General features: G+C 42.4%; 4 protein-coding genes across 6 annotated transcripts in view; 2 read left to right on the plus strand and 2 right to left on the minus strand.

Moving 5' to 3' along the window:
* atf6 (activating transcription factor 6) overlaps positions 1 to 4,392 on the plus strand; it is a 34,096-nt gene extending 29,704 nt beyond the window's left edge. Inside the window, exon 16 of the mRNA XM_061077728.1 lies at positions 2,415 to 4,392. Within this exon, the coding sequence (XP_060933711.1) occupies positions 2,415 to 2,611 (197 nt within the window). The 3' untranslated portion in view covers positions 2,612 to 4,392. The remainder of the gene's footprint in view (positions 1 to 2,414) is intronic.
* Positions 4,393 to 5,161: 769 nt separating this feature from the next.
* On the minus strand, positions 5,162 to 10,777 carry olfml2ba (olfactomedin-like 2Ba). The gene is made up of 8 exons (XM_061078536.1): positions 10,625 to 10,777; positions 10,224 to 10,487; positions 9,886 to 9,993; positions 9,003 to 9,194; positions 7,700 to 7,928; positions 6,576 to 7,580; positions 5,893 to 6,069; positions 5,162 to 5,795 (listed from the first exon to the last, which is right to left on the minus strand). Exons 1-8 carry the CDS (start codon positions 10,775 to 10,777, stop codon positions 5,182 to 5,184), a joined length of 2,742 nt encoding a protein of 913 aa, XP_060934519.1. The 3' UTR covers positions 5,162 to 5,181.
* Positions 10,778 to 11,780: 1,003 nt separating this feature from the next.
* On the minus strand, positions 11,781 to 16,375 carry LOC133010094 (torsin-1A-interacting protein 2-like). 2 transcript variants are annotated; one of them, XM_061077523.1, is made up of 10 exons: positions 16,280 to 16,375; positions 15,779 to 15,884; positions 15,602 to 15,694; positions 15,417 to 15,497; positions 14,866 to 15,072; positions 14,680 to 14,760; positions 14,376 to 14,492; positions 13,865 to 13,999; positions 13,543 to 13,698; positions 11,781 to 13,087 (listed from the first exon to the last, which is right to left on the minus strand). In XM_061077523.1, exons 2-10 carry the CDS (start codon positions 15,831 to 15,833, stop codon positions 12,318 to 12,320), a joined length of 1,695 nt encoding a protein of 564 aa, XP_060933506.1. In that variant the 5' UTR covers positions 15,834 to 15,884; positions 16,280 to 16,375; the 3' UTR covers positions 11,781 to 12,317. The 2 variants fall into 2 exon arrangements, with proteins under 2 accessions (XP_060933506.1, XP_060933505.1); XM_061077522.1 differs by having other exon boundaries at positions 16,260 to 16,375.
* A 63-nt stretch (positions 16,376 to 16,438) lies between these two features.
* On the plus strand, positions 16,439 to 20,720 carry LOC133010673 (torsin-1A-interacting protein 2-like). Of its 2 annotated transcripts, none has more exons than XM_061078281.1 (8): positions 16,439 to 16,618; positions 16,836 to 16,958; positions 17,038 to 17,226; positions 17,906 to 18,007; positions 18,099 to 18,242; positions 18,327 to 18,449; positions 18,534 to 18,587; positions 18,673 to 20,720. In XM_061078281.1, the coding sequence occupies exons 1-8, from the start codon at positions 16,546 to 16,548 to the stop codon at positions 19,449 to 19,451; spliced, it is 1,587 nt and encodes a 528-aa protein (XP_060934264.1). In that variant the 5' UTR covers positions 16,439 to 16,545; the 3' UTR covers positions 19,452 to 20,720. The 2 variants fall into 2 exon arrangements, with proteins under 2 accessions (XP_060934264.1, XP_060934265.1); XM_061078282.1 differs by having other exon boundaries at positions 18,339 to 18,449.
* The last annotated feature ends 17 nt before the right edge of the window (positions 20,721 to 20,737 follow it).

A 20,737-nucleotide genomic window follows, 5' to 3' on the forward strand; every position in this document is an offset into this window, starting at 1 on the left:
TAAACAGAATCTTCCCAGGCTTGACTCTGCAGTAATGAAAGGACCTTGAACCGAAAGGGAAGAAAGTAATGTATGATCTCATCCAGTTATATAGAGATGCACAGACTATACATTTTCCTGCTCAGCTTCAGACAGTGGCCAGGTTTGACGTAAACATAGCGTGACCGGGAGTTAAGTCCAAACCCAGAAGATGATGTCCAGAGACGTCTGTTGAATCACTGAAAAGAAAATCTAAAAAAGTTCCAGTTTCACTGCAGGTGCAAAGAGAGGAAGTTGAGCCGTAGATGAGGTCATACTCATACAGCCTTACGTCTACTGAGCGCCTCAGGATGTGAACATCTGAGGATTCTTCTGGCTGTGGAAGGAGCTGGCCAATACTCCCCCTACAATCGCATCAATTGTCTCTAAAATATATACGTCCATGGAAATAGTTCAGACGGGCAGAAGATGCTGATGTGTTGCACAGGTGTCTCTGGAAAAACAGCTGCAGCATTTAAACAACTTGCAGCGCTCAGGCATTTTAAAGACGCCTACTGCTCCAGTTCTGGGTCATATGAGGATCCACTAAACCTGACTGAGGGGTTGTGTTGGTTCTCCACATGGGGAGTGATGTTAGCATCTCTGGTGTACAAAAGAAGAAGCAATGTTTTAAGTTAGCTTTTAAAGATATATAATATGTAACAATTCTTAATTAAAGTGTCTTAGAACAATTGGAACTATGCTATATATTTTGTTGACATGTATACTTACTTCATCCGAAATGTTTCCAACAATTTTCAAACACAGAGAAATTCCCAATTTTATTAAAGGTAACAGACAGTTTCATTTTGGTCGCCTTTTAATTGCGTCACATTTGCTTTACTGGTGACTTTACCCGTCTCTCGACCATAAAGGAAAACGACGTAGGATGAGGGAAAGTTGTTAGCTATTCGGCTGTATTTTTCAGTGTTTGTATTGTATCACGTAATAATTGAACATGATATATCATTTAATACATGACCTCATCTGTTAACATAATAATAATTACAGTTACAGTTTATATTTGTCACATTATAATATGATTACAGAAGTTGGTGATCAGCATCACAACATCATCAAACTCCTTTTGATTGTTTTTGATTGAGAGTGCCCGAAGTCACATATCGTACGTTTAATGTAAATACATGAGGAATCCATCCTTCAGCATGTTGACCGTAGCTGCCTCTAGCAAAGACTTTTACAAGTGTCCACTTTAAAGGCTGTTCTTCTCCCAGGCAAAGTGAAGCCAGGCTGTGGGAGACCACAAGCCATGAAGCGTTCATTGTCTCAACGCCAGCATCTTATTTCCAAACTTGAATTTCCCAAGATAAAGCCAGAGCACAGTAATGGCTTGTTTGTACGTCAAGCATAATGACCTTTTGAAATGAAAATTAAAAAACATTTAATCAATGATAACAACAATCTTTGTGTTTATCCTCAAGCTGAACTCCATCTGCAGTCCCTGTTTGTTTTTTTAAGCGTGACTCATCAACATTGATCTCTGTCAGACTTTCCTCTTTCCTCCTCTGAACACAACATAAAAAAACAAAAGGAGCCTGAAGGAACCTGACTCATCATCAGTGATCGCACTCTGTCTTTCTCTCCCCCACTCATGCAAGACTCCCAAATGTGCATGTCCTGCTCTTGGTTAGCGTTGTTTTGTTTATCTCCATGTCAGAGAAATCCCATATGTGACTCACCTCTGGACTCCATCTGTAATCAAGCCTCCGCTCGTAATCGCTGCGGTTCTCAGCCCTACCCCCCCACCCCCCCTCTCCCCCTCCTCAACTGCCTCAAACAATACTCCTTTATACTCCCATGGTACTGTCCTATCATGTCCCCTTGCTGCACGCATAATTTAAAAACTTGTTAGTGAGAAACATGATGTGGAATCGTGTTTGGAATCTTTTTGTCTTGTTTTTAAAAGTCTTTTGCTGTGATACATATCCACTGTTAGCGGAGCGTATCAGCAAATGAAACTGGAACAGGAATGACTCTCAGTAGAGCGTTTACCACTGCAAAGGCCCAACACTCCCATTATATTCAATCAAGCTGCACCGCATTTCATACACTGATGTATCCATCCTCTAAATATGCCAGGTTATCAAGGCCCATGAATTATACCCTGGAAAATCTATCACATTTTCAGAGATTCTTCTAAAACTTCCACATGTTTCACGATTTATTGTCACTTTCAAACATTCACAACATTTTCATCCTTCAATGTTAAAGAAAGTAAAAAATAAATCCTGGATCTGGCCCTTTGATCAAATCCCATGTTCCACCCTTCCACCAGACAAACGAATAAACAAAAAGACTGGTGTAATAACTTCTTTATTTAATCATACGTGATGCATCCATGAGTAACAACCCTTCTTTTCTTCCTGCTATCACAGACAGCGTCATCGGGGACAAAGAATTCCAGGTAATGATGCAGATCGACTGTGAGGTAACCGACACCAGGATCCTCCACATCAAGTCTTCAACCATCCCGCCTCTGCTCCGGGTCAATCGCACCGACACGTTTTACCATCACACCCCGACCAACAACCAGACCACGCCTCCTGTCGGCGTGCTCATGGGGTCTGCCTAGGACCCCCATCAGCTCCTGCGTTACTCAGAACAATTCAACAGAAATACACAAACACGAGACACAACCTCAGTTTTTGGTTGATGGATATTATTTTTTTAATAATTCTGGTGTGTTACCACTGGCTTTGTGTTTGTGATGTGAATGAAAGTGCTCTGCAGAAATCCCCTCATCATTCGGTAGCTTGAAGATTGTCCGCAGCTGTCAGCAACTTTATTAGGACCGGTATCCAGAGGTAGTCTGTAACAGGGTCCAAGCAGACGCTCACCCCGCGTGCAGCAAAACAGATTTCTCCCTGTGACCCCAGATGTCTCGCACAAGGGGAATTGCTAAGCGGCAGGGGGCAGAGCATTGAACCTTGAGTCACCCTCATCATAACACAAATACTTACCATAGCAGCTCTTCTGAAGTCTGATCTAGTTTCTCTCTCTTAATTTCAGGACAGAGCAGAGAAAACCCATTGATATGAAGCAGGGGTTTACTGTTCAGAAGCACAACAACGTCCGTGTTTATATCTCGGCTAAATATGGGTCCTGCAATCATCTCTCTTACTCATGTGTCGTCTTTGTGACTCTCTAAATAAAGTAAATTTGGTGAAATCGGAAGAGATGACAGGTTAATACCATGAAGCACCAGAGGCAATCAGTAAAGTCAGGAAGTCCGGTGATCAAAGAGAGCTAACCGAACCGCAAACTGCCATTTGTTGGTCTCCAGGCGACTGTCCCCTCTTTTTAACAGCGTATCAATGAAGAATCCCACTTTTCAATTTCGGAGTCTTTGCACTGTGCTTCACTTATTGTTCTTGATGAGCGGATTCAGATGCTGTACATATTTATTTCATTATTATGTAACCGTAATTGTCAACTTCTATGGTGTGATGAAATTTGCTCATTTCTGCTCTTAAAAGTTCCAGGATTTATTGACATTTTCTTCCTCAGTCTGCCATATTGTAAATACAACTATAAAAGGTAGAACTTAAACATACATTAAATGTTGATACAGGGAGATTTTTCAAGTGCCAGCTGGGTGGACATTCATAAATAATTTCCTGAAAATTTGATGATCCTCATATTTGAAATTGCCACTAAAAAGCCAGCATTTTTATCATTTTATTTATACTTTTTATAAATAACCACTAGTAAAGAAAACAAAGACTTCTCCAACCATGGGCTGAATTGCAATTTTATTTGGTGCCCTTGATCCTTGATTGAAATTCCTAGTTTAAAAATTGTGTGGGTTAATGGTATATTTTAGTAAGTAATCATTTCTAGTATACAATTGCACTGTTAATGCAGCACCTTGGGTTTTCAGTTCTGACATTAAATGCTTTATTTTTATATGTCTGCCACCTTGTTTCGACTACCTGTGGTTTGGGGTCAAATTGAAGTAAATGAGATCATGAAGAAATTCTAATTAGTAAAAATATCCCTGGTCAGTTTCTCTGTTTAGATAAAACAACATACTTTACTTCTGAGACCAGAGTGTATGTCTTTTAGCCACAGGATTGTACAGATGGTTAAGCTGTAGCTCAACAGATGTCCATAAAAATTTTTCAAGAAAAAAAGCTTTTGTTGTTTTAAGACCAGATCTTCTGTGTGTGATTTGTTTTTTCCCTTTTGGTTTTTAATTCGCTTTCAATATATTTGATTTTCCACTTTGTTTTTACTGCATCCAGAAAGAACTAAAAGAGAAGACGAGACTATAATTAAAAAAATTTGTGAGGTTTGCTTTTTGTATTCTTTTATGTGTGTAAACCAAAATAAACACTGGATTTTCTCTCACTATACCTGTGTGTCCCCCTTTCGGCTCTTTGGGTGAAATCCTTTTCCTCCATTACTATTTTTTCATCCAACAATTGACTGTATTTTCGTAAATTCCAGGCTTGAACAGCCCTACTCTGTACATCTTAATTTGTCTTTTCCTGCTGTCTTGGATCTACCGTCAGTCCTTCAGTGGGATATACACTCACATGGTATAATATAAACCACTTTAACAAACAAAGGAAAAAAGTTTCTTTAGCATTTCCGAACTTTATTGCGATCTCCTGGAAGCAGTCTGATATGGAGGGAGTAATCGTGTTCACAAGACAAAGGACCTGTGTCAAGTGATGCAAAGAAAACGTGATATAGAGTAATGTATACAAAAATAGAAAGAAATGAATTTGTCCACAGAAGTTTGGGGATTTGTTCAAAGAAAAAACATTTACAAATTATTTTTTTTAAGTGAATTGCTTTGACCCAAGTCATTGACTCATTCTGAAACCTCTCTACATTCATGGATCTCTAAGGGCTGTGTCTTTTTTTACAGCATTACAGTAAATACAGTACAACTTGATCTGTTGACTGAGGCAAATCTTTCATCTTTTTCAGGTAAAACTTTAAACATTCTTGATATGAACAAAGCAATGGAATCACATTATACTGAAGTGTATAGAGAGGGTTTTAAACGTTTGTCTGGGACCCGACTGTATTTACATTTGGCCCCCGTCTTTTTCCTCACTGAAGGCCATGTGGACTGATCTACAATCCATTCAAATCATATAATTCACTTTAAAAATAACTTTATAACCCTTACTAAGGGTCTACATAAGCAAACGTAATGTTGTACGTGACTTGGTGTCCATCGTCCCATGCATACAGCAGGCCCTCTTTTGGATTGTAGTCAATCTGCGTGGTGTAGGTGTAGTTGTTGATGAAGGGCATTCTGGGAATCATCTGAGTGTTTGTGTGCGTGTCGAAGGCGTACTCCAGGTTGGCCTCTCTTCTGTTGTTGCTGTCAACAGCGTAGAGGACGCCGCACACAATGAAGCAGTTGCCATAGCGGTTCCTCCTGAACCCAGTCCTCCAGGTGGTCTCCCTCTTCATGCTGAGATCCGAGGGGTCCAGTCGACTCAGGACGATCACTTCCTGCAGGAAGCCTTCGTCGTCCAGCGCCGGATAGATGATCCACAGGCCGCTCTCATCCACGGAAAAGTCGATGTCTGAGTGACTGCGCCACTCCCACGGCGACGAGGACTCCTCGACCAGGGCATCGTGCAGCATGGTCCAGGAGGTCACGTAGCGCTGCCGCAGGTCATACTTGATGATGTCACGGGAGAAGGCCCGGTTGTAAAAGAAGGCTCCGTCGTAGACCACATGGCCGGTGCCGATCCAGTTGTAAGGAAGCTTGTAGGAGTTGCTGAAACGGCCTAGAAAGAAAGGATTAAGTAGAGTGGAGAGCAATGAGATTTATTAAAGAGCAAAATCAAAAACAACTGAGTGTAAGCTCCGACTACTGGTTCTCACCTTGTTTAAAAACCTCCATGTTGCGGAACTCGAGGAGGTTGTTTCCATAAAAGAAGTTTGTAACATAAATTTTGTTATTGTCAGACTTCGGATCCTTCATCCACGCTCCCTCGGTCCTGCCATAGGTGTTGTGAGTGACTGGCTCGGAGATCGTGGCCAAAGTGTCCTTACACTCCCCTGTGAAAACACAGAAAGACCCAGAGAGCAATGAGCGAGGAGTAAGAGGCAGTTTAACATCATCATCCAGACCTGAAGAGCCTGAACATGATTAGAAGCTTTTGTTTTGAACAGCTGGAATCAGGGTGAGGTTGTGACAGACGATAGTCACTGAATTTACTCACAGAACAATTTATTTTTTATATGCTTCCGACACATTTTATGAAACTCTGAAAATAATGACTGCATGATGTCAGTCTTTTCCGTTGGGTGTTTCAAACTGGTTACAGCAAATCAAAGGTTCTGTTGTTTTTAAGGGGGGGGGGATTTCTGTGCTCTTGCTAAGATTTTTTTTGCCACACAAGCAGCACAGCTGGAGGCACGGATGGATTGCCTACAGTAACAGCCTCTCATTCACTTTTTTGTAGTGGGTAATGTTTCCTTGTGTATTCAATGAAGGACAATGAATATAGATACAAATAAATGAAAAGAAAAACTAGACTTAAACATCTAAAAATGTAATTTACCAGGTTTTTTTGACGCCGATTCCTCATGTCTTTGCATTTGTTCATCTAATCCCTGTCTTTTCTCCTCCCCCTCTTCCTCCTCCCATCTGATTTTGTATCTCTGCTTCACTTGGGGAGCCTTACTGGTGGTGGTGGTGGTGGTGGTGGTGGTGGTGGTGGTGGTGGTGCTGGTGCTGGTGCTGGTGGCGGTAGCAGACGTAGTCGTAGGGGTGGTAATTGTCTGAGTGGTCGCTCTCTGTGTAGTAGGAGGCAAAGTTGTATCTGAGAAGAAGGTGGATTTGCTTTCTTCCTCTGGAGTTATGAAAGTAGCTGCTGTGGAAGATTCCATAGGGTGTACTGGCGCCGAGGTCACGGCGGCGTGGGTTGTGATGGAGCTGGAGGAAGTTGATGCCTCTGTAGTTGGATTTGGTGAACGTGTGCTTGGAATAGCTGCAGTTCTGCCTGAGACAGTTGTCATTTGCTCCTTAAGTTTCACGATAGATGTTTTCATCATGGTGGCTGCGGTATTTCTTGCAAGTGGGATTTCCTTGGGGGCTATTTTTTCAGAGGGGTGGGTTGGGCTCATTAGAGTTGCCATTGTTTTCTTGGCAGTGATGCTTGGACGGGTACGTGCTGGTTCATCCATCAAGGGGTTTGGTGATTCAGTCATCCTAGCCGTGACTCTTTGGGTAGTCCGAGGTGTAGTCTCTGTGGTCCTGGTGTTTCGTGTGGCAGTGGATGGTACAGACGTGACACTTCTCCTCTTGGAGGCGACAATCTTTGCTTCTGAAGAATGATGTGATGTGCTTTCAAAGGGTCCGAGGGAGTCAGACATTTCTGACCTGGACTCCTTTGGTTTTGTTGATTGGCTGGTCTTCTCTGAACCATGCAAAGGAGGGGTTGTCTTTGGTCGGAATGATCTTGGTCCCGCCCTTGTTCTGGGGCTAGGGACTTTGTGCTGGAGAAGATTCTCTTCAATGAAGATGTTGATTGGGCCATCACCACTGAACCCATGATACTCAAAAACTGAAGAGACAAGGGAAAATGTGCAGTTACGAATAGTTTTAAGCTTTATATAAGAATAAAAGCTACCTGATTGGTCACTTGATTGATCTGTAAAGTAACGTAGCAGTCCTTGTACTCACAGTTCTCTCCTGGTTCCCCGTCATCTGCCACCATTGGATCCGGCTCAGATTTATAAAAAGTCATTCCTCTGATGATCATGCCGTTGGGACCGACCTTCGACACCTGAGAAGCCTCCTTGTTAGCCGGGTTGTTGGGAGTCACCTCCGGTTTCATCTCGATGATCTGAGCAGAACCATCTGTCTGCTGGAAGGACAAACTTTCCCCAATAAACTTCTCCTCATACTTTCCCTATTAGTGGACAGAAAGACAGGCAAAAAACATAAACCATATTATTATGATAATATAATATGGAAAATGCGCTTTTGGGCAAATGATTGTATTTTACAAGCGCTGACAGGAAATTATATAATCTTTGCAATGATGGACATCAAACTGTGGAACACGAACATAAACCTGACAAAAAAAGGTTTTTTAATCTTTGGAAATATTATTTTATGTCTATGTTTAATGAGCTGTTGTGTACACGCAGTGATATCACAATAACAAATGACAATAAAAATGCAGCCAGACAGTCTGATGGACTTTAAATAAAATAGTTCTAGCTTTTATTAATAACTCTTTTCAGACCTCTTACAAGTTCTCTTAACTTGGTGATCCACTTGGATTCAGCTCAGGTCCACCCTCCAGTATACTGCACATTACCCGCCAGTTAATTTAGAAAATGTCATGGCTGAGGGCCCGTGTTCCAGTCACTGGTCTGAGGTCTGTTATTGTCCACTGGACAGCCAGACCTTCCAATGACCTCAGTGACCCTTATACACATTCTTGGTATTCAATCAGGCAGAAAATGATTTTATGAAGGAATTTGTCGGTGTTTCTTTTTTTAAGGAACATCAAGAGTCAATAACACTTTAGCAGCGTTAATTCAATCACAACATTCACAACAGCTTTTAATGAAGAGGATTTGATTAGGACCAAATCATCATCTTATCCCAAATTGGTTCATCGGCTTTCATAAGATATTCATTCATTCAACAATTACATTACAGGAACATAGTGTTTGTTGGTTTACATGGGTAATTACCTCACAAGTCTCAGGCAAAATTATTGTAACAGACAGTCATTATTTAGTATTTATTTGTTTAAAATGTAGTAATAGCTATTTTTTATAGTGTGTATTTTCCAATAGTATATTGTTATTGCTTATGCAATTAATCATTGTTGTCTTTTGCATCACTAATTACCAAATAAATAAAGGTAAATGTTAAATCATTACACCTATGTGTTATTTCATGACACTAACTAAAGCAAATAATTGCTTTAAGTACTAATAATTGTGTAATTATGAGTTGTCACACTCACCTCTGGCCTCTGATAGGCTGCTGCTCCACTGACATCACTGAGTTTGTTCTTGTCCTGATGCTGAGGAGGAGGAGGAGGAGGAAGAGGAGGAGGAGGTAGAGTCGTGGTGGGTGGGCTTTCAGTCACATTTGCATCAATAGGAGGACTCCCCTTGGGCTTCACCTCATCTGTGGTGTTGTTCACAGACACCACCTTCATGCAGCCATGGACAAATTAAGACGTTAACAGAAAGTGGGCAGCACTCGTCAGCTGCCGTAGTCACTGACAGGAGGAGGAACAATAATCAAGTGGAGCAACTTCCATTTTAAGTCATTATGGGCCTTTTCAGACCTTATGACTAGTCACAGTAGGAGAATAGCAGGTTTTCTAATTGCATTAACAATCACTGTTTTATTCAAGGGTCCCAGAAAGTCATGACAGTGTGACAGTGCCCCAGTGTCCAATACCAGGGTCCTCAGACAACAGCAGCTGAGTAGAATTCAGTCAACATTCATTATACCTCCACCAACAACGTTATGTTTTCATCACTGTTTGTTTGTTAGCAGGATTACACAAAAAAATACAAATTTATGGTGAGTTAATATAAAGTGTGCTATAGGGTGCTACACTCAGGTCTGACACTCATTCCAGGGCATGTCCCTGTCTATAAATCTATGTGTTTACACAGTCACATTATGGAGACTTTTCTTCCTTAAATGGACATAAAGCAAGTCCCCATAATGTAAATCATTACATTTTAAGGTGAAGACATGTTTTAAGGTTAGGCTTATTGTAACTCAATGTGATGTCCTGTGTGTGTGTGTGTGTGTGTGTGTGTGTGTGTGTGTGTGTGTGTGTGTGTGTGTGTGTGTGTGTGTGTGTGTGCGTGCGTGCGTCACTGTACCTTTTCGATGTGTTCCACACGATCCAGGAGCTTATTGGTGATGGAGTGCAGCTTCAGCAGGTCCATGCCGTAGAAGGAACCCTCCAGCAGCTCCAGGATGGTGGACAACTAAACAAATGATCAAGTGGAATCCATCAGAGGGGGTTCACCAACACACAGGCTACCGTGCGTATCCTTCACTGAAGTTGATTAAACATGACATCCATGCCCCCAGTGGTCCAAACCTCTTCAGAACCCCCACGGACCTGAAGCAGCTGATTGATGTATGTGTGTGTGTGTGTGTGTGTGTGTGTGTGTGTGTGTGTGTGTGTAGAACCATGGACAGGTTGGCTATTCACCTTGACATTCTCCTTCCCAGCTTCCCTGAGTCGCTTCAGCCTGAACTCCCCCTCGCACGGGTTGACCGCGGACGGGGGGGCTATGCAGGCGCACTTGCAGGCTGGTCCAGATGTGATGGTCTCCACGGTGAAGAAGTCCTGCGCCGTGGCGCTGCCTTCCTCTATCCGCTGACAGGCGCTGCGGCTCAGGGGTCTGACAACACATTGACACCGACAGTCAGCGCCTTCCGAGAGGGCTTTCACTTTGTCATAATCACCCAGCAGCTACGAAGAGAAGAGCAAGCATGTAGTTTCCACAACGCTCAATCAGAATTGGACTTTGTTTTTACGCACAAACATTGATTGAGTGTGCGTAAAATAAATTGTGCAGAAGAATGAGGAAAGTGGAGAGGTGCTCCTACCTTGGAGAGGATGCTCTCCTGGCCGTCGATCTCCTCCTGCTCCACGTCGCTGGCAGCTTCTGACCTGTGACCTGCAGCCAGGGCCCGTGGCGCTGCGAGGCTCCGCGGGGCCAACGCACCGCACACCGCGATGACAAGGCACAACTTATACATGGTGTCACCGGTTATAATTGAGCTTCCAGGGAAGTTTCATAGCTCCAGACGCAGAGACGTGTGCTTCCAAAATGTCACCAGACGAGAAGAATTCCGCATCATCGCGTCCTCGCTGTCATCTCCATCACTTGGTCGCAGTGAGTGCGGGCTGATGCGTGCAGTGCGTGAGAGAGCAGCCGGCATCTGGTGCTGGAGCAGCGCTGACAAGAGGCGGACCTCATCTCACCAGGGAGGTGCTGATCTGCTCTCAAACAAGTCTCAAACTTTCTGCAACTCAGTTGTCATGAGTTTAATTTGCATTGAAAGTAAGTTTCTGATCTTCTTTTATCTTTCCGGATTTTACCTGCTTTTTTATTTCTTAGTTGTATATTTTTGCAGCCTGATGCACTTTCATCTGATGTTCAGGGATGTTGAGGCTGTTTGAACACTGCTCTCAGCCGCAGGGAGGTGCTGCCCTCTACCTGCAGCAAGGCAACAACACACACTTTAAATGAAAAATCAAGCGTTATAGGAACTCATTGGTCCATTATGGGTTTAGAAACATAAAAGTGTCAGTGTCCCAGTCCTAAAGACGTGTTTAGGGTAGGAAACTGTGCGTGACAATTTCCCCATCAGCCTTGAATGTACCGCCGGGAAATTTTACAATTTGCTGTGGGAACCCTGTCATTAGAACAACAAAGACATAAACAAGAAAATTAACAATACGGAAAAGTCAAAAGATTACCCCGAAGAATTCCAGTGTCGTCTGTAGCTGTGCGTTCAACACTCTCCAGAGAAACTGACTTAATGGTTTCAACTGGTATTCTCTGGTTATGCATCTCTTTCTCTGCTTCTTTCGTGTGCAACCTTTCCACTTCAGGGGAATCATGCCCTGGACTTCTTTCTTTCATTTGATGTTCACGGGTGTTGAGGCTGGTTCAACAAACTGTTCTCAGCTGCAGGGAGGTGCTGCCCTCTACCTGCAGCAAGGCAACAACACACACTTTAAATGAAAAACCAAGCGTTATAGGAACTTGAGTTTATTTGTACTGTAAGGCACGTTTCATAGTGTACATATTTCTCTCTGACGAGCATACATATACAATCATTGCACATGAAAACCAACCCTGTGTTGTGATATCAAATGAATAGTTGTGTTATGTATTTTGTTTGTTAGACATGACAAAACAAGTCCCGTAACTTTTAACAATGACACACATTGCAGTGGTTATCATAAAAGTTGTTCATACACAGTAAAATCCTCATAACCCCCAGGATTAGATCTATAATTACATTTATTCAAATACTTATAAAGTGCCACAGTGTTTTATCAAACTTTTTCAATTAATATCAGAAAATATCCCACAATTATCTTAAGTGTCTTGTTTTTTTCTACAGGATGCCTTCATCTGAAGTGAGCTTCAATACAAAAAGAAACCTTTGGGTATTTAAAACGACTGTACAGATTCCACAATGACCAGAGTCCTCCAGTGCCTGACCTGAAACAGTTGCATTAGTATTGTATTTGGAGTTAAAGTTCGAACGTGATTGATAATCTGTTTTAGCCCTGGCAGCCTTTGTATTCTATCCTATGCTCTGCTGCCACTGGGAGGATAAGATGAGAAATGCGGCTCCACAGTCCACCGTACTTATCGATGTCCATCCTGTCAAAAGACACAGGGTGGTCATCAGAGAGGAACTTCTTCTTGAGGTGGTCGTCCACCATCTCCTCCACAGCATTCAAATGAAGTTTGGCATGAATCTCCTCTTCTTCCTCCAGCAGCACTGTGAAGATCAGAAAAGTCTCCTTGTAGGCAGCGTTCTCGTGGTCACAGTAGCGATAGAAAATGAGAGTGGATCCTGGAGGCAGCTCCTCGAAGCGGTGAATGATGGCCACAGGTGTGTCCCCCTCGAAACCACTTTGCAGCCTGCGATCGATGTCCAGTTTGACCTGGTCGCTGTCCTGGCCGGCCGCGCTGCTTCCATCGATGTGCAGGTAGGAGGCATTGAGCGCAGAAGATAATGAGGAGGCCAGGCGCTGAGCCAGGCAGTGCATTGTCTTCTCTGCTCTGAGGCCGGCCGTCAGGATGAGACTCACTGGCGCTGTGGGGTGGGCTGTCTGGAGGTGCCTCAGCAGGTGAATCCTGCTCCTTTTCCAGAGCTCCGCACGCTGGTTAGGGAACTGAGCCTTCACTTTTTCCATTTGCCTGAGGAAGTTGTCCACCTTGCTTTCGTCACGTGGAGTCTCAGGCGGGCTGGAGGGAATCAGGTAAATGCCAAGAAGAACAGCTACTACAACAACTGCCACTGCAGTCAGAACCCACAAATTTCCTACGGAAAGAAAGCACATTTAGTACAGAGTAATTCACATGTTATTTATGGTTCTGGATCAAATACTACATAAAACACATAATGTTAGAGCAATTAACCTTTTTAAATGTAATTTAAGACCCCACAAATGTAGAGACAATTTATTTGATAGGAGTGAATGTATTTAAATCTATTAATAAGCTAAATAAGATATCAGAATAATAACATTGAGTGAGGGTAACATTGAAACACCTCCTGACGAGTGCTCAAAATATGAGGACATAAGAAGAAATTATTTTAAAATAATTGTAGTTTACACACACAGACTCATTTTTGAATTTGAGCTTGATTGTGTTAAGAAACTACACTGTTGAATGATACACACACTACAGCTGACATGGAGTGGGAACCCTGTCATCAGAACAACGATAACATACACAAAAAGATAAACAATAAGGAAAAAGTCACAAGATTACCCCGAAGAATTCCAATGTAATCTGTAGCTGTGCGTTCAACACTCTCCAGAGAAACTGACTTAATGGTTTCAACAGGTATTCTCTGGTTATGCATCTCTTCTTTCGTGTGCAACCTTTCCAGTTCAGGGGAATCATGCTCTGGACTTCTTTCATGATCTAAGTAGTGAGGGATAACAGGTTAACATAAACCTAAAGGGAAAAAAAATGGCTTCCAGGCGGTGAACCCTGCCTGTTGTGTTAGACTTGAACAAAGAGAAGCTCATTATTCCAAAACAAAGTGAAACATTAGCAAAATGTCAGAGAGAATAAAAGTCACACTCACCCCCTGCAGCTTCATTTTGTATGTCTTCATCTTGCTGTGGACGTACATCAGGTCCATCTGATTGGTCAGCGTTCACTGGATCCGGGGCTGGTGAGCTGGTCGTGACAGGTGCTTTCTCCTCAGTGAAGTCTTCCCCTGTAAAATAAGAAATAATAGATTTTCGTGGCTGTCCCAGATTTGACAAATTGCCAGAACGATTTGTTTTTCTTTAACGTATAACAAGTCAGTTACAACAGTTTCCAAGGGCAACAATGGGTGAAAGATTGCACAATGGTTAACAACATTACACAACTACAGCAAGAGCAAAGTAAAATGTAAAAAAAATCACTTTTAAATTGCAGAGACAAGACATCATGCTTCACATTTAAATACACAAACAGTCTTATGTAAGAGCAAAGGTAACATCCAATAACAAAAGAAAGTCACTATGATTTCTCGTTGCTTATGAATGTTTCTTTATAAAAAGGTTATTTGATTGAAATCAAACACTGTGAGTAATCTATTTACTTACTTTTGACATCAGCCGGTGCTGTTAGTTCACCAGTGTCACCTGACAGGTCACTGTTCACTGGATCCAGGGCTGGTGAGCTGGTCGTGTCAGGTGCTTTCTTCTCAGTGAGCCCTTCCCCTGTAAAATAAGAATAATTTAATTGCATGTCTATTCCAGATTTGACATATGGCCAGAACACTGCCCTGTCTCCAGTTAATACAATTAACACCTGAATCCCTTCTTGGATTTCTTGCTGCAGATTAGGGATTATTGAAGAAAAATTATTTGACAGAAATCAAACACAGATATCCACCTGTTTACTTACTTTTATCATCAGCCTGCACTGTGGGCTCTTTGTTTGTGGGTTCATTAGTGTCATCTTCAGCCTCTTCATTTGTGGGTGCGGCTGTAGAAGTACAGTCATGTGTGAGATGAGACAGAAGCCATATTTGATTGTATAGTAGACGCAGAAACACATTTATTAAGACACACTGGCTGGATTACTATTCACCTGGCTTGGTTATGTTGTCATTCAAGTCTTCCTTCACAATGTTGTTTTCCTGATGTAAGGAACTTGTATCGTCTTTTGGTTCGTCTTGATCTTGCTGTGGATGTAAATCAGGTCCACCTGTGAATCCATGTAATTGGTCACCGTTCACTGGATCCAGGGCTGGTGAGCTGGTCGTGTCAGGTCCGTTCTTCTCAGTGAGGTCTTCCCCTGTAAAATAAGATTAATTTAATTGCATGTCTATTCCAGATTTGACATTTTCGAGAACAATTTGTTTTTCTTTAATATACTGTATAACAACAAGTCAGGTACAGAAGTTTTCATGGCAACACCGCAAAACAGAAAGCAATAATATTTTGTTTGTCTTCAAGACCATGTGGTTGTACATCAGGTCCACCTCAGTAAAGCTCTCGATCACAGTCTTCACACCACAAACATTGCCCTGGCTCCAGTTAATACAATTGACCTGAATCACTTCTTGTATTTCTTGCTGCAGATGATTATTTATGAAAAATTGACAGAAATCAAACACAGATATCAACCTGTTTACTTACTTTTATCATCAGCCTGCACTGTGGGCTCTTTGTTTGCTGGTTCATTAGTGTCATCTTCAGCCTCTTCATTTGTGGTAGCGGCTGTGGAAGTACAGTCATGTTAGATGAGACAGAGGCCGTATTTGATTAGTATAGTAGATGCAGAAACACATTTATTAAGACACACTGGCTGGATTACTATTCACCTGGCTTGGTTATGTTGTCATCCAATTCTTCCTTCACAATGTTGTTTTCCCGATTGACCACAGGTAAGGAATTTGTATCGCCTTTCGGTTTTTCTGTGAGAGAAAAAAGAAAATGTCACTAATTTGCGACACTGATGTGGACGTGTTGTAAGTACACTGATCCAACATGGTCGATACCTGTGTCAGTGGCTGATCTGAGCTGCCGGCTGGTCTCAGTCTCCGTCTCTGCCATTTCTTTGAGGAGGGACACGTCACTCTCGCTGGTCGACTGGAGTCTTCAGAGCTGCGGGACACAAGTGGGAGATTTGATGAAGCACAACTCCACTGATTCTCTCACACGTTCAGAGTCCGAACCACGGGGGAAGCCTCCATGTCAACAAGAACATGCTGACACACAAACTCACATTCCCCTTAAACACCGTCTCCTCTGGTCAGCAACCGAGAATCATTTGAAGAAAATAAACATGCTCAACAAATCGTGCTCAGGCTAAAAATAAAACACATTGAATTAGTTGTAGGAGCCATGCAAGTATCCAGCTAGCTGTGGATTAGCTAACTCGCTAGCGGCTAACTGTATAATAATTATAAAGAGCTAGCAACCACTTAGCAGAGCTCCTGTTTAAGTCTGTGCAGCCCGCCAGGAACGTATTAAACCTACTTTTGTTTGCCACGTCTTACCAGGCGAGCCAAAGATCACATCGCCATGGGAAAGGACCCGTGAGCCATTTCCTTATCGCTTCTGTGTTCCTGTATCGCACTGACAGCGCCAACCCCGCTCAGGCGGAACCTTCGGCGGTGCTCTTTGTTTCTCCGGAGATCATTTCCGGTGATCAGTGGCGTACGCTTTCAAAATCTCTCCCTCCACAAACACAGGAAATGTCCGTCGTGTTATTTCATTAATGTTTTGTGTGTGTGTGTGTCGCCCAGTTCAGTCATCATCATAGATGGAGTCCAAGGATTCTGAAAGCAAGGCGTCTCGGTCCCTGAGGCGATCTACGCGGCAGACATCCTCGAAACGTGAGCACACGCTGCGCTGTGACAGCTAGCTAGCTTAGCCCGCGAAGCTAGCTAACTATAGCCCACCAAAGTTTAAGACCAGCACCCATTGGAGTTCTGCTTGGAGTCGCGTTAGCTGCTTTTCTCGATGTTGTCTCTGGCTCCTTTGCATGTTATTAACCCTGTAATGCTTCCGGACGCCCTCATGTCAAAGTGTATCTTCCTGTTTCCTCCGCAGCGCTGGTTTCTGGGCCGACCCCCAGGGGTCCGCTGAAGAGGACCAAGAGGGGCTCGGGGAAACCGGGTCCTGTCGCAGCAGTCAACGGGTCCGGAGATCAGGAGAACGGCTCTGAGGATGAAGGTGAGATGATCCACTTGGAAATGACAGTGACAGTGAATCCACAGTCCGCCTAAAGCTAACCCCCGACCCCCCTCCACAGAGTCCCCGAGCAAGAAGAGCCGGCTGGAGGCTGAAGGAGCAGCGGGAGGTGATGATGATGGTGGTGATGATGGGACTGAGATGGAAGTCCAGGAGTCAGCTGGAGATGTGAAGAATTACCAGGATCAGGAAACCGTCGTTTACAAGCAGGACTCCTCTCATGGCACCCATCCCCCTAAACTCTACCAAGGTCCGGGCTCTGTCAAACATCTTTTAGTGTATTTAGTTTGCTTTCATTTCACTCAACATAAATACAGAATGAAACGCTCAATGTAACTCAATTTAGTTGATATATTACTATTAAAGAGTAAATTGAACATATATTAGTATAACAGAAAAAATATCAATCATCAGAATCAATATACAAGGAATTTATCTTGGTGTTTGGTGCATTTCAAACTCAAAGTAGAGGAATAGGGGGACATTTAGTACGTCCTTTAGTGCAAAACTGTACAGTGAAATGACATAAATGTAAAATATATAAAAACATGTACAATTTAACAAAAGAATAAGTGCAACATTTTATATATCGTGCAGAAAATGTTCAAGGTATGGAGGTAGTAGGTGTGTGTGTGTGTCAAATAATTATTATTATTTAACCACGGCTTGGTTGAATTTCCTATTGTGACTCGTTCTTTTAAACTTGGGACAAACTCTCTACACTAAGTCCACTGTGTGAAAAGTTGCCCACCCCAAATTTCTAATTACCCCAAGCAGACATGGCATCTTAATGTCTTGGCCTACTTCGCTTTCTGGTCACTTTACAATTAACATAGTTAGACACCATTTACCTTACTCAGCGGCATCAGATCTGATGACAAGTGGTTTGATGTTTGAATTCATTTAGGTTTTCACTCTGTTTAAAACAGGTTCCATTGGAGATGTGAATTTACACCCTCGTGTAGTGTTACACGAATACCGCCGACCCCAAGTTGCAAGTGGAGAAGCAGACTCGATAGTAACCAAAAGAGGTATGAAAATGCTTCAGACTTCTTATACATGGTCAATGTTGTATTTTGGATAAAAAATACAGTTGTCCTTACCGGATTTGTTTGTGTTCAGTATACTCCTCAACCAAAGGACCGGCAGCCCCCCCCAAGTCTGCTGTGCAACACAGATCCTTGGTGAACAGCCATGATGTGCCCACTACCACGACCAGCATGGCTGAGTACAGGAGTAGGATGGAGGCCAGGGCCAAGACAGCTGGTATTTTTAATCAAGAAAATTACACTGAACGCTCGTTCTGATGACTTTCAATTTCTACAGTAATTAATTCTTCCTCATCTTAAGCTATTCCCACAGTGAACAACGTGAGCCCAAGTGTTTACCCATCGTCAGAGAAATCCGTGTCAGTGCATCAACGTTTGAGACCCATTCCAATTCAAAAAGAATCGGATAAGCCCAAGAAAAAAGGTATTGTGTCTTTAATTGAATTTACAGTCTTGACAAAATCTAACATGGCTGTGAAATTTATTTAAATGAAATTTTCTCTCGTAGCAGGGAAAAATAAAACCGATGTCATCAAGAAAAGCTCCAGAAATTCTTCTCGGGGTAATTATAATATCTTTACACTCAAAGATACTTGTTTTTCTTATGAAATTATTTTCTATACAATAACCGAATTGTGTCCTTTCAGGTTGCATGTGGTATTTCTGGTGTTTGGTTGCCCTGGTGCTGCTCGGTTCTGTCGCCTTCCTGGCATTCAACAAATCCCCTGTCCTTAGAATGGTCAAGGGGCATATATCCAATGCTGCTGAGCCAGATGTGTTTGCTGATCAGTTGTCTCTTCTTGAGGCTGAATTCCCCAGTCAGCATCCAGAGTTGTGGAAAAGGAGCAAGATACACCTGGGGAAGCACCTGAGAACAGCCCAGCCCACAGAGCCGGTGAGTGTGATTCTCACCGCTGGCCGCAGCGCTGAGAGAACGCTGCAATGCCTCGCTCAGGGCCTGGCCTCCGCCTTCTCGTCTGTCAACAAAACCTCCGTCCTCCAAATCGATGGAGCCAGCAAAGCCAGTCGGGACAGTGATGAAGTGAAGCTGGACATTGACAGCCAACTGAAGGAGGCCTTTGAAGGTGATAAACCAGTGGCAATCATTCATCGCCTTGAAGAGCTGCCTCCAAGCTCTACCCTCATTTTTTATCGCTACTGTGACCACGAGAATGCAGCGTACAAGCAGGTGTTCCTGTTGTTTACTGTGCTGCTACCTCAGGACGAGGTTAGCAGTGAGCAAAGTCTGAAGGATGTAGACGAGATGGTGCAAGACTATCTAAGGGAGAGGCTGGTGGGCTCCAGCAGCCAAACCTCCTTCAATGAGATGGACAATAACAAGTACGGTGGACTGTGGAGCCGCATCTCGCACCTTGTTTTGCCTGTCCTGTCTGAGAAGGAAGTAGAGAAGAGAGGATGCTCATAAACCGAGCTGGCTTCTCAAAAGAAAGCAGAATACCACTTTGGACTAGCCTCACACTTTTTGGCACAGTGCAGAAGCTAGGAAACAAAAGTAAAATGGAAGTATAACGTGTGTGCTGTGATAATTCACATATAGACTTGATTTGAAACAGTTGAAAATGGTATTAATCTCTCTCTGTCAGAGATAAAATTGTACTATGCGTGTTCAGTTTAACTGCTTCCAAGATGTTCAGCGCAGTTTTTAATTAAATGTGTGGACATGTTCAGGCTTTGCATCAGGCTAGATAAAATGGTGTTGCACCATCATTCCACTTCCAACAGGGGAATTCAGTCCATTTCTCTCGTAGATTTAACATAGAACAAGATGCAAAGCACTTTCTTCAAATAAATTTTCCATGTCCAATCCATAGATTGAATATAAATATGGACAAGGCGTCTCCCCTTCTTCTCACTAACCAGAAAATGAAGACAAAACTTCCTATTTACAAAACTATTCTAGCATCAGACAACTATTAAAACCAAACTTAATGAATGACAGAAAAATCTGTTTGACGTGTAGTTTTGAATCACTGTAAGGGAGCTGTCCTGTCTCCATCTTTGTAAACAGTCTATGGTCCAAACCAAAAGTGTTACTGTTAAATGGTGAAGAATTACACAGGGTCCTCCAGTAAAAGTAAAAAAAAAATGTGGAAATTCATATTTCTTGGTCTATACCAAATCTCAGAGACAACTGATGACATGCTTTATATTTCTGTCTAATGTGTGCATCCCTTCTTTTAATTATCTTGTGCACACAACTGGATTGGATTTGCACTGAAAAGGTTTTTCCTTAACTAGCCCTCAAATCAAGAGTATTGGCTTTTAAAAAGATACAACTTTTTTATCTTTTGTTGTTGAATTTGTATATATGTTGACTTTTTTTAGATTGGATATATATATGTATATAAGATTTAAAAAGGTTTGTTTACCACCAAAATGTAGTTATGTTGTAAAAACACAGGTTTTGAATTTGTACAAATATTTTGACAGAATATCACAAAATGTGCCTTAAATACTAACATGGAGACGATTAGACTCATCTGACTCTGACACTCTTTGACGACAAATTCAGAACTCAAACAAGCTTTTTTGTTGATTTCTTTCTTTAATCTGTTCTAATTTGAATCATCGTGTTCTTACTTGATATAAGTCATTCCTCTTATTTTGTTATTCTGAGATGTTGCCCGTATATAGACCTGGATATTTTCAATAAAAACTATTTTGGTACCTGGAAGAGTTAATTGTCCAACC

This window comes from Limanda limanda, chromosome 9, assembly GCF_963576545.1.
Source record: "Limanda limanda chromosome 9, fLimLim1.1, whole genome shotgun sequence".
NCBI lineage: Eukaryota > Metazoa > Chordata > Actinopteri > Pleuronectiformes > Pleuronectidae > Limanda > Limanda limanda.